The sequence below is a fragment of the Eimeria tenella genome, genomic scaffold (genome assembly GCF_000499545.2).
Source record: "Eimeria tenella Houghton genomic scaffold, Eth_scaff107, whole genome shotgun sequence".
NCBI lineage: Eukaryota > Apicomplexa > Conoidasida > Eucoccidiorida > Eimeriidae > Eimeria > Eimeria tenella.
The window spans coordinates 1-12,174 of record NW_013541469.1 but is presented as its reverse complement, the minus strand read 5'-3'; the positions used below and the strand labels follow the sequence as shown (position 1 = coordinate 12,174).

The 12,174-nt window shown below is 52.7% G+C and overlaps 3 protein-coding genes across 3 annotated transcripts; 1 reads left to right on the top strand and 2 right to left on the bottom strand.

Annotated features, from left to right (window-relative positions):
• Positions 1-97: 97 nt before the first annotated feature.
• ETH_00003170 (uncharacterized protein) lies at positions 98-1,357 on the bottom strand (the record flags this gene model as incomplete). The annotated part of the gene is made up of 4 exons (XM_013372755.1): positions 98-199; positions 528-599; positions 704-813; positions 1,045-1,357. 4 exons carry the CDS (start codon positions 1,355-1,357, stop codon positions 98-100), a joined length of 597 nt encoding a protein of 198 aa, XP_013228209.1.
• Positions 1,358-4,689: 3,332 nt separating this feature from the next.
• ETH_00003165 (DNA repair helicase, putative) lies at positions 4,690-7,848 on the bottom strand (the record flags this gene model as incomplete). Its single annotated transcript, XM_013372754.1, has 5 exons — positions 4,690-4,902; positions 5,141-5,296; positions 5,765-5,986; positions 6,225-6,338; positions 6,682-7,848. The coding sequence occupies 5 exons, from the start codon at positions 7,846-7,848 to the stop codon at positions 4,690-4,692; spliced, it is 1,872 nt and encodes a 623-aa protein (XP_013228208.1).
• Positions 7,849-11,061: 3,213 nt separating this feature from the next.
• Positions 11,062-12,174, top strand: ETH_00003160 (uncharacterized protein; the record flags this gene model as incomplete). Its single annotated transcript, XM_013372753.1, has 2 exons — positions 11,062-12,151; positions 12,173-12,174. Coding segments are annotated over 2 exons (1,092 nt in total), but the record flags the coding sequence as incomplete, so codon positions are not given.

Sequence of the window (12,174 nt, the reverse complement as noted above, 5' to 3'; positions counted from 1 at the left end):
CAGCAGCAGCAGCAGCAGCAGCAGCAGCAGCAGCAGCAGCAAACACAACAACTAGATCAAGTTATTATTCATTTTTGTTTATTTATTCATTATTTATTCAATCTTTTTCATTTTGCTGTTTAGCTGCTGCTGCCCACCTGCAGTCCGCCAAGACAATCAGCCCGAAGTCTTTGCTATGCCGACACACGCGACCCACAGCCTGAAGCAGCAGCAGCAGCAGCAGCAGCAGTAGCAGTAGCAGCAGCAGCAGCGGTAGCAGCAGTAGTAGCAGGGCTGGAGTGCTGCTGTAGACACATTTTGGAGAGTAAATAACAGCAGCAAAAGTACGCTTGCAACGCTGACAGAAGCAGCAGCAGCAGCAGCAGCAGCAATGACTGCAGCAGTCGCCGCAAAAGCGAAGCCAACTGCAGCAGCAACAGCAGCAGGAAGCACAGGGATAGCTGCAGCAGCAACAGCAGCAAGAAACACAGAGATAACTGCAGCAGCAGCAGCAGCAGAAACCGCAGCAGCAGCAGCAGCAGCAGCACCTGGTTGACAGCTCTGATTGCTTCCTGGGTGTACCACTCGCTGCCTGAGAGGCCCTTGGGGTCTTTTGCATGCTGGGGAGCAGCAAATAGAAAAACCAAAAGACAAATAACAACAATTAAATATATTTGTTTATTTATTTATTTATTATTGATTTATTGATTTATTTATTTATTACTTGTTCATTCAAAAAGCGCCGCTTCAGCTGCACCCGAGGGTCCCGCAAGGAAGCAAAAGGAATTCCAAAGACGCAAACGCAGCGGCAGTACAAGTCCCCCAGGTCCAGCCCTGAGCAGCAGCAGCAGCAGCAGCAGCAGCAGGAATGCAGAAGCAGCAGCAGGAATGCAGCAGCAGGAAATGCAGCAGTCGAAATGAAGCAGAAGCAGAAATGCGGAGGAAAAGCAACAGGAAAGCAGCAGAAAAGAAGCAGAAAAGCAGCAGCAGCAGAAAGGCAGCAGCAGCAAAAAGGCAGCAGTTACAGAAAGCCAGCAGCAGCAGCAGCAGCAGAAAAGCAGCAACAGCAGAAATGCAGCAGGAGTGGTAGTTGCAGTTGCAGGTGCGGCTGCAGTTGTGGCTGGGTGAAGGGACTGCTGTGCTGCGCTGTGGCGTCTGTTGCTGCTGCTGCTGCTGCTGCTGCTGTTACTTTTGCTGCTGCTGTTGCTGCTGATGTTGCTGTTGCTGTTGCGTCTGCGGTTGCTGCTGCTGCTGCGGCTTTTAGTGTTATTACCTTCAGCGATCTTGCCCTTGCAGACAGCCAGGAGAATGGCCCCGGTCGTGCGTTTGCTGCCGCTGCTGCTGCTGCTGCTGCATGTGTGGCTAAGGGCTGCAGCATCTTTGTCAATGTGCTGCTTGAACTGCAACAGCAGTTTGGGGAGTTCTGCTGCTGCTCTGGGCTCTACAAAGACGGCTTTTGCTGCAGCAACAGCAGCAAACCACCTGCTGCCTGCTTCTGATTTAAAGAAATTAATTATTCCTTCAAGTTGACTGTAAGAAGACACAAAAACTAAAATTCCTCCAAAAATCCCGCGAGAGAGACGCAGCAGCGACGCGCTGAAGGCCCGCAAGTAGTTGCTGCTCTCCCTGCCCTGCAGCAGCAGCAGCAGCAGCAGCAACAGCAGCAGCAACAGCAATTCAGCAAACTTTTCGAATAATTCATCAATTAATTCGTCAATTGATTTATTAATTGATTAATTAATTACCTATTATTTAATTATTTAAATAGTTGATGGACCTTAGTGGCTTTTATTCCCTATTTTTATTGGCTTTGCTGTGTGTTTTCAGCTGCGAGGCAGCAGCAGCAGCAGCTGCAACAGCAGCTGCAACAGCGATGGCAACGACAGCGGCAGCAGCCACAGTTGCAGTTCCTGCTGCCATTCCCTTGCAGCAGCAGCACCAGCAACTGCAGCAGCAGAAGCAGCAGCAGCAGCAGCAACTGCAGCAGCAGCAGCTTTGTCTGTTTCCTGACCTTATAGACGGCCAGCAGCTGGTGGCTTTTGCTGTCGGCCTCTGCTGCTTCTTGCTGCTGCTGCTGCAGCACGGCCGCCCCCGCGCCGCCGCTGCTGCTGCTGCTGCTGCAGTCTGCTGCTGCTTTGTCGGGGTCTGCTGCAGCAAGCAGCAAAGACAAAACCTGCTGCTGCGAAGCAAAGTGCTGCGACTCAAAGAATTTTGAAATCGAAAAAGATGGAGAAGCAAATCGAGCAGCAAGGGGCTCCAGGGGGGCCAGCGTGCCTAATAAATAAATAAATAAACAAATAAATAAATAAATAAATAATATAATCAGTGAATGCTGCAGCAGCAGCAATTTTAGCAGCGGCAGCAGCGATACCAAAAGCAGCAGCAGCAGTAACAATCTTACAAGCAGCAGCAGCAATTTCAGCAGCAACAGCAACGACAAGTCCAGCAGCAGCAGCAGCGGCTCCAGCTGTTGCTGTATTTTCGAAAGCAGCAATAACTTCTGTAGCAGCAGCAGCAGGAGCAGCAGGAACAGCAGGAGCAGCAGCAGGAGCAGCAGCAGCAGCAGCAGCAGCAGCAGGAGCAGGAGCACCAGCAGCAGCACCAGCAGCAGCAGCAGCACCAGCAGCAGCAGCAAACCTGAGGCCAGGAGGACCGAGCGAACGTTTCTTTTGGCAAGAGCGGCGAAGGCAGGAGCAGCAGAAAGACAAAGAACTGTAATTGCCCTAGAAGGAAAAAAATATTTATTTCAAATAATCGAATTACAATTGCACCAGCTGCTGCTGCTGCAGCTGCTGCTGCAGCGATTCCAGCAGCAGTAGCAGTTCCAGCGGCAGCAGCAGCAGCGACTCCGGATGCAGCGGCAGTTTCAGCAGCAGCAGCAGAAACAATTCAGAAGCAGCAGCACCAACAGCAGCTTCGGCAGCGGTAGCACTAGCAGCAATTCCAGCAGCAGCAGCAGCAGCAGCAGCAGTAACAGCAGCAGCAATTTACTTTTGTATTGAAGGACATTTTAGTACGAAATACAAAAAAGAAAAAAACAAGAGGAGAAAAAAGACAAAAAAAAACAAAAAGATAAAATGACAAAAAGAGACAAAAGAATAAACAAAATGAAATTAAAAAAGGAAAAGGAAAATAAAGAGGTAAAAATAAAATAAAATAAGTAAAAGACGACTCACTTGGCTCTGCATGCGGCTTTGTTTTCCTTTTTTATTTCTTTGTTTTCTTCATTTTCGTTTCTTTCTTTTTTGTTTTTTTCTTTTTCTTCTTTTTCCAAATCGAAGTGCATTTCATCCGGGTGTACGTACACCTGAAAGGCCTCTTCGTGCGCCGCCGTCGTTTCTCCAAATAAAACCTGCAGCAGCAAAACAATTTGCTGCTGCTCCTTAATTATACTTAGTTGACTTTAAAGCAGCCCCATAAGCAGCAGCAGCAGCAAGAGCAGCAGCAGCAGCAGCAAAAGCAGCGGCAGCAGCAGCGTAGCTGCGGCTGTGAGGAGCAGGCGCAACGCAGCGCCAGCGCAACAGCAGCAGCGGCGCTCCTCCAGCAGCAGCAGCAAGGACAGCAGCAGCAGCAGCAAGGACAAAGACAGCAGCAGCAAGAACAGCAGCAGCAGCAGCAGCAGCAGCAGCAAGAACGGCAGCAGCAGCAGCAGCAAGAACAACAGCGACAGCAGCAGCAAGAACAGCAACAGCGGCAGCAGCAACAGCAAGAACAGCAGCAGCAGCAGCAGCAAGAACAGCAGCAGCAGCAGCAGCAGCTAACATCTGCTGCGTCTCTGAGCTGCTGCAGCGCTGCTGCTGCCTCCAGCAAAGGACTTCTGCTTTCGTCGCCCAAAGGGCTTTTCATTTCCAACATGCCGATACACCTGAACACAGATAACCATTTATTTATTTATTTATTTATTTTAATTAATTAATCAATTTATTTATTTATTTTAATTAATTAATCAATTAATTAATTAATTGCTTATTTATTTATTTGCTTATTTCTTAATGGGAAAACAGAGAGATAGATGGACGAGGTGGTGGCCCGAAAAGGCGCAGGCCATTTAGTGTCTGCAGTGGCTAGCTAGCTAGCTAGCTAGCTGGCTAGCTATCTAGCTAGCTATCTAGCTAGCTGGATAGCCAGCTACCTAGCCAGCTAGCAAGCTGGCTAGCTGGTTATCTGGCTAGCCATCTATCTAGCTAGTTAGCTGGGAAGTTGTTTAGCTAGCTAGCTAGCTAGCTAGTTAGCTGGGTGGCTAGCTAGCTAGCTGGGTGACTCACTAGCTAGCTGTGTGGCTAGCTAGACAGCTAAGTGGCTAAATAATTGGCTAGTTGATGTTGCTGCTGCCGATGCGCCGCTACGGCATTTGCTGCTGTTGCTGCTGCTGCTGCTGCTACCGTTCCAGAAGCAGTGGCAAAATCTGCTGCTGCTTCCGCTGCTTCTACTGCTGCTTTTGCTGCTGTTGGTGCTGCCGCCTCCACCGTTGCTGTTGCTTCTGCTGATCCTACTGCTGCTGCTAGTACGCTGTCGCTGTTGCTGCTGCTGCTGCTGTTTTCCCCCCTACTGTTGCCGTTCCTGCTGCTGCTGCTGCTGCTGCTGCCCCCACTGCTGCCCCTGCCGCTGCTAATGTTGCTGCTCCCCCCACTACTACTATTACTATTAATGCAGCAACTACTACTGCTGCTGCTGTTGCTGCTGCTGCTGCTGCTGTTGCTGCTGTTGCTGCTACCTGTCAAGGGTTTCGATTAGCTGCTCTCTGGCTGCAAAGCCAAAAAAGCCCTGGACTGGCGGCTCTTTGTTTTCTTGGACTTCAGCTTTCAAGTGTCTCCGTCGCTGCTGCCCAGCAGCAGCAGCAGCAGCAGCAGCAGGCGCAAACTCTGGGAGGGACAACAGCACGTGCGGCGTGGAGATCTCAGCTGCTGCAGGCAGCAGCTCCAGCTGCACGCACACAGCAGCAGCAGCAGCAGCAGCAGGAAGATACAAATAAGCGGAGTGAACGAAAGACAAAAACGAGGACAAAAGCAAATTTAGACTCAGCAAAATTTTAAAGAGGTAAATCCTGGATTAGCAGCAGCAGCACAGAGCCAAGCAGGTGCTGCTGATGCTGCTGCTGCTGCTGCTACTGTTGTTGCTGCAGCTGCTGCTGTTGCTGCTGCCGCTGCTGCTGCTGCCTCACCTCTGCCAGCCACTTGTCCAGCGCTTGCACGCTTTGCGCGAGTGTGTAGACAGCAGCAAGGGAGGGGAGTTCAGCTGTTTCTGCTGCTGCTCCTTCTGCTGCTGCTGCTGCTGCTGCTGCTGCTTCAGTCTCTTGGCAAACAGCAGCAGCAACTTGCTGCAGCGCAGCAAGGCAGCGCGCTAGGGTCACTTGCCGCAGCGAGAAAGAAAAGCTGTCTTCTGCAACCTGCGTAGTTCAAGAGGCAATTCAATTCTTTATTTTATTTATTTTATTTATTCTATTTGGTTTGATTACTTATTTATTTATTCCTTTACTTTTAATTCTTTCAAGTCTCAGCTTTTGTAGCCGTGGCTAGCTGTAGCTCGCTGTGGCTAGCCGTAGCTAGCTGTGGCTAGCTGTAGCCAGCCGTAGCTAGCGGTGGCTAGCTGTGGCTAGCTGTGGCTGGCTGGCTGTAACTAGCTGCAGCTAGCTGTAGCAAGCTGTGGCTAGCTGTAGCTAGCCGTGAATAGCTGTGGCTGGCTGTGGCTAGCTGTGGCTAGCTGTGGCTAGCTGTGGCTAGCTGTAGCTATCTGTGGCTAGCTGTAGCTAGCTGTGGCTAGCTAGTGGCTAGCTAGAGAGGCGCACGCGTTCTATGTTGTGGGCTTCGTCGATCACAACGAGGGCGTTTGAGAGGGCCTCAGGACTGAGGAGTTTGCTGCCGCTGCTGCTGCTGCTGCTGCTGCTGCTGCTGCTGCTGCTGCTGCTGCTGGCCTGGGGCGCCAAGAGGTAGCTGTAAGGCAGCAGCAGCAAATTCGCCTTCGTCTGGGCCTCTCGCGAGAGGTAAAAGGGACAAAAGGGAGAGTCCCCCTGAACAAAAAGAGACAAAGCCACACATCATTTGCTGCTGCTGCTGCTGCTGCTGCTGCTGCTGTTGATGTAGAAGACCGTCTTCCGCTGCTGCAGCAGCAACCAAACGTTGCCTTCTCAGGCCCGAGGGTTTAGGGTTTGGGGTTTAGCTTTTATGCTCTGGTCTTTAATGCCGAGTGTTTAGGGTCTAGGCATTTGTGTCAACAAAGGGGTTTAGGGTTTAGGGTTTAGGGTTTACAGTGGTGGCTAGGGTTTTCAGCTCTTCAATGTCGAGTCCGCCCCCAGGGAAGGAAAAGACTTTTTCCAGAAGCAAATCTTTTTGTCTAATTAATCCCAAATAAAAGCCGCAGGCCTGCAAGCAGCAGCAGCAGCAGCAGCAGCAGCAGCAGCAGCAGCTCGCTTGCAGCTGCTGCAGCTAACTCGTTCGCTAGCTAGCTAGGCAGCTAGCTAGCTGGCTAGCTGGCTGCATATGGTGCAAGGGGGAAAGGCTTGCAGGCGCTGCTGCTGTCGCTGCTGCTGCAACAGCAGCAGCAGCAGCAGCACCAACAGCCGCAGCGACAACTGCAGCAGCAGCAAGGACAACACCACCATCAACAGCAGCAACAGCGACACCGCCACCACCAGCGGCAGCCACAGCAGCCACAGCAGCAGCAGCAGCAGCAGCAGCAGCAGCAGCAGCAGCAGCAGCAGCTTACCTGGGCCCTGACTCTTTGCCTGCAGGCCCTGACGAGGGCCGCCCCCTTGAAGTTTCTTAAAGACTCATTTACACACAAATGGTCTCTAGAGGCCAGCACGCAAACCCGCAGGCCCCGCTGCCGATCTGCTGCTGCTGCTGCTGCTGCTGTTGCTGCTGTTGCTGCTGCGGGGGCGGAAGCAGCTGCTGCGGATGCCGCGGGCGATGGAAGAGGGCCCGGCGGCTTCTCGTCCGGCTTTGCTGCTGCTGCGGGTTCTAGTTTGACGCGGCCTGCTGCTGCTGGTGCTGCTGCTGCTGCTGCTGCTGCTTCGGTTGGCGGGGTCTTCACTGCAGCAGCAGCAGCAGGTGCAGCAGCAGCAGCAGGTGCAGCAGCAGCAGCAGGTGGCGGGGTTGGGGCTAAGGCGCTCCAGCCGACGACGGAAGAGTGTTTTCGTTTTTCCTGTTTGTGCTGCTGTAGCTGCATCTGCTGCTGCTGCTGCGTCTGCTGCTGCTGCCGCAGCTGCTGCAGCAGCTCGTTGTGGGCCCCCGAAGCAGCATAAGAAGTCTTTCGCAGCTCTTCCATTACGTGCTGCAGCTGCCCGTGAGTTCTTGAAGCATACAGGATCTTCCCCACCACAGGCTGCTGCTGCTGCTGCTGCTGCAGGTGCATCCAGGGGAGGTGGCTGTTTGCAGCTCTTTGGAGGGCGTTGGGGCTGCGCAGCAGCTGCTGCTGCAGCAGCAGCTGCTGCTGTTGCTGCACCGCGAGAGTTGCTGCCAGCAAACAGAGGGTCTTGCCAGTGCCCGTGGGGCTCTCCAGCAGCGCGTGCTGCCCCTCTAGACAAGCAGCAGCAGCAGCAGCAATTAGCTGCTTCTGAGAAGCATAAGGTTCAAAAGGAAAAGAAATTCTAATACCCTCAAGTTGCCCCACCCACGCCCCCCCTGGGGGGCCCCACGGGGGGCCCCTTGTGGCTGCGCAGCTGCTGCCGGTGCTGCGGCACGTCACAAGGATAGGTTCCGGCGCTGCTGCTGCTGCTGCTGCTGCTGCTGTGGGAGCTGCGGTGGCAGCAGCAGCAGCACCGGAGCACGGAGAAGATGGCACTTCGCCGCTGCCGCTGCTGCTGCTGTTGCTGCTGCTAGCCTGCCGCCGGAGAGCAGCAGCTGCTGCTGCTGAGAGCGTCCAGGGGCCCATTGCTGCTGCAGGGGCCCCGCAGCAGCAGCAGAAGGCGGGGGTGGCAGCAAACGTGTTTCTGGGGGCACCCGGCTTTTAGCGGTACTCCATGAACTCTTTTTTCTGAAAAAAGAAAAAATATTTATAAAAATAATTATTATAAATCAATTAAAAGGATTTAAATTCAAATTCGGAGGCTAAAAACCCTCAACTACACGCTGCTGCCGCCTGGCGCCTCCAGACCCGCCAGGCCGGGAACTCTTCTTCCCTTCTCTCGGCAGCAAAATGAAATTAAAAGACAAATTAGAATCCTTTTTATTTACTTTTATTTAATCTTCATTTAATGCCCTTAAAAAAGCAGAAAAATGTCTCTAAAAAGGTCTAAGGGGGGCCCCTGGGGGGCCCCTTTAAGACCTTCGGGACCCCCAGGGGGCCCCCTGAGAGGCCCCCCAGGGCCCCTAGGGAGAGGCGCCCCCCAGGCGTGTGTTGCAGTTTGTTCAAGACATTAATTAATTAATTAATTAATTAATTTTGTTGTATTTAATATTTAAATACCAATTCAAATGATTTGCTGGTGGCTAGCCAGGCATTTCAGCTAGTTAGCTACAACGGGGCCAGCTAGCTAGCCTGGCTAGCTAGGCGACGTTGACCCAAAAGAGGCCCAGCTAGCTGGCTAGGAGCAGCTAGCTGGCTAGCTGGGAGCAGCTAGCCAGCTATGTGGCTAGCTGGCATACTGCAGTGAGGGGAATCGAACCAATTCGAATTTAAGTGGCCATATTGCTGCTTCCACAGCAGCAGCAGGAGGTGCTGCTGCAAGCTTTGCTGCAGTTGCTGCAGCAGTGGCTGCAATAGCAGCTGCTGGCCTTCTAGCCGCTAGCTAGCTGCTAGCTAGCTGCTAGCTAGCTGGGCCTTCACGTAGCTAGCTAGCCGTCCTTTCACATAGCTAGCTAGCTGCCCTTTAAGCTGGCTAGCTAGAGGACTAGCTGGACTATAAATGCTCAGCTAGCCATTCATGTAAATGGCTAGCTAGCTACAGTCACAAAGGACCAGGCTGCTGCCTTCAAAAGTAGCTAGCTAGCTGCCCTTGATGCTAGCTAGCTAGCTAGCTGCCTGCGTAAGTGCTTAGCTAGCTCTCCTGAAAGGTAGCTAGCTAGCTCGGTAGCCTTCCAACCAGCCACCAGTAGCTAGCTAGCTAGCTAGCTAGCTACACAAGCGGACCGCTGGCTAGCCAGCTAGCTAGCTAGCTAGCTAGCCGCCTATGAAGAATGTCAGCTAGCTGCGCTGTTGCTAGCCGTGGCTAGCTGGAGCTGCAGGGGGGGCTTCCGGGGGTGAATTAATTAGCTGCAGCAGCGGGAAATAAAAATGAATTAAAAATTAAAAATTAAAAATAAATACAGTAAAGAAAAGAATTAAAAGTAAGTGAAGCAGCTTAAAAGGCTTGCAATGAAATTTTCACTTTAAAGAAAAATAAAAGTGCATTTTGATTTAATTTAATTTAATTTAAGTTAATTTGATTTAATTTAATTTAATTTAATTTAATTTTGCATTTCACTTCCTTCCAAATTTGGTCTGTGCTTGCATGTATTTCAGGGTTTAGGGTTTAGGGTTTAGGGTTTACGGTCCAGGGTTTAAGGTGTAGGGTTTAGGGTTTAGGGTTTAGTGGCTGCAGAGTCGACAAAGACGCGACAAAAAGGGCTCCGCAGGTTTAGGGTTTAGGGTTTATTAGGGTTTAGGGTTTGTTAGGGTTTAGGGTTTAGGGTTTAGTCGATTTGTCGCAGATAGTTGCATGCAAAACCCTTCTCAAATAAACAAAAGCATCAAAATGGATTTGAAGTTCATAAACCCTGTTGCTGCATTATCAAAGCCTCAGATGCAAAAAGCACAACCCCCTGCGAGGGTTTAGGGTTTGGGCTTCAGAGTTTAAGGTTTTAGGGTTCAGGAGTTTAGGGTGTAGGGTTTAGGGTTTGGGGGAGGCTTGCTTGAAGTGGTCTGCGGGCACGAGAAAGAGATATAAAGTTGAAAATCCAACACATCGAAGGCGACCTTCCTCGTAAACCCTAAACCCTAAACCCTAATCCTAAATCCCATGCCCTGGAAGCGAAAAAACGAGCAAATTCTCTGCCACTTCTTGCTTCCAATTCTCACCATACTTCACTGCCATTTATCTTTGTTTATCTTTATTTATTTTTATTTCTTTATTTATTTTTATTTATTTTTATTTATTTTTATTTATTTTCAACTCCTAAACTATCAACCGGCCGCCTCGGCTGTCGCCTCTGGCTGCGGGTGCCTGGGGCCAGGGAGCAGCAGAAAAGGGGATTTTGAGTTTGTAAATGAATTAAATTGATTTAATTTAATTTAATTGTGATTAATTTAATTAAATTTATTAAAGTCCACCGGCATCCCGGCAGCTTCTGAGTCTGTTGCTGCATCTGCAGCAGCCCCCTGGGAAATTTTTCGCTAAATTTCGTTTTCATTAAATCAACATTAACTCAGAAGCATAATTAATTTGCAGAAACAGCAGCAGCAGCAACAGCAGCAGCAGCTGCTGCTGCTGCTGTGGTTTTGCTGCTGCTTTCGTCTCGCGCGCAGCAGCAACGGGCTGCAGGAACAGCAGCAGCAAAAGAGGATTTGCTGAAAAGCAAATGAGTCAAATATTATAAATGCTGTTTTATGGCGGGGGATGTATTAGATTGCCTCCAACTGCTGCAGCAGCACCCGTGGCGCTGCTGTTGCTGCTGCAGTTGCTGCTGCTGCTGCTGCAGCAGCAATTGCAGCAGCAGCAGCAGCAACAGCAGGAGTCGATTTTGGGTGTGCGTGAGGGAGATACTTGCTTCCTTTTCAGCTTTTGCTTCCTTTAGTCCTTTTGTCTCATCTCCTTTTTCTTACTTGCTGCCCTTAAGCTCCTTGCCCGCAGCCGACGGCGAGCCGCCTCGACCCTGGAGCTGCTGCTGCTGCTGCTACTGCTGCTGCTGCTTTGTTTGCGTTTGTGTTTTGCCTCTTCGTTTTTGCTGCTGCTTCTGCCTAAATGCTACCTGCAGCAGCAGCGGCTGTGCAGCTGCTGCTGCTGGAGACAAGCAGCAGCCGAGGGCCCTGAGAAGCATCGACGGCGCTGCTGCGGCAGCAGCTGCTGCTGCAGCAGCAGCTGCTGCTGCTGCTGCTCCCGCTGCACTGTGAGCAGCACTTCCGCAGCAAGCAGGTGGACAGACACCCCATGGACCCCCAGCCTAGCGAATGAGCCGGCAGCAGCAGCGCGGGCAGCTAGCCCCTGCAGCAGGAGACGCCCCAATAGACCACGACGCAGCGGCAGCAGCAGCATCGCCAGCAGCAGCAGCAGCAGCAGCAAGTCTCCGCGGCTGCGACTGCCCCGAGCTCCGGGGCCCCCGGGGGGCCCCCCCGCTGCCCCCAGAGGAGGTGTGGACTTCTCTTTTCATTGCAAGTCCTGAGGAGCTCGAGGCCCACTCCTTCCCAGAAGCAGCAGCAGCAGCAGCAGGTGAGCCTGCAGCAGCAGCAGCGAGGCATGCCGTGGCCGCGAGCTCCGTGCGGCTAGACCACGAGGGCGATTTGCTGCAGCCAGTGCCCGCCACCTTCTTCCTAAGCCCCAACCCATTCAGCAGCAGCAGCAGCAACAGCAACAGCAACAGCAGCAGGAGCAGCAGAGACGCGAGCGCAGCAGCCACTCGACCCTCTTCACCGCAGCAGCAGCTACGGGGGGCCCCCGGGGGCCCCCCAGAGAGCTCTTTGAGGCGGCCAGGGGGCCTCTTCGTCTCAGCCGTGAAAACCAGTCGAGCAGCAGCAGCAGCAGCAGCAAAAGCAACAGCAGCAGCAGCAAGTGGTGGGGCCCCAAAGGCGCAACAAGGGGGGAGCCACGGTGGCCCCCGGAGGGAGCAGCAGGGGGCCCCCAGGGCCCCTGAGGGGCTTCTGGGGCTGCTGTGGGGAGAGCAGCAGCAGCCTAACTGCAACAGCAACGCCAGCAAACAAAGCAGCAGCAGCAGTAGCAGCATCAGCAAGAACTGGCCTCCTGTCGCCGCCGCAGGCGACACAAGACCCACAGGGGGGCCCTGGGGAAACCCCTTTGGGGGCCCCAATTTGAAGTTCTCTAGGGGGCCCCAGGGGGCCCCCTTGGCTTCACCTTCGACGGAAGAAGTTGCTGCTGCTGCTGCTGCTGCTGCCAGAACTCCCAGCCCGAAGCATATCCCTAAGTTGCTTGACCAGCAGCAGCAGCAGCAGCAGCAGCAGCAGCCGAGCAAGTCCCCGGGAAGGGAAGTCCGGATGCGTGCTGCAGCAGCAGCAGTGCCGCGAGCTGCGGGCGATGCAGCAGCAGGTGCAGAGGAAGTAGCAGCAGCA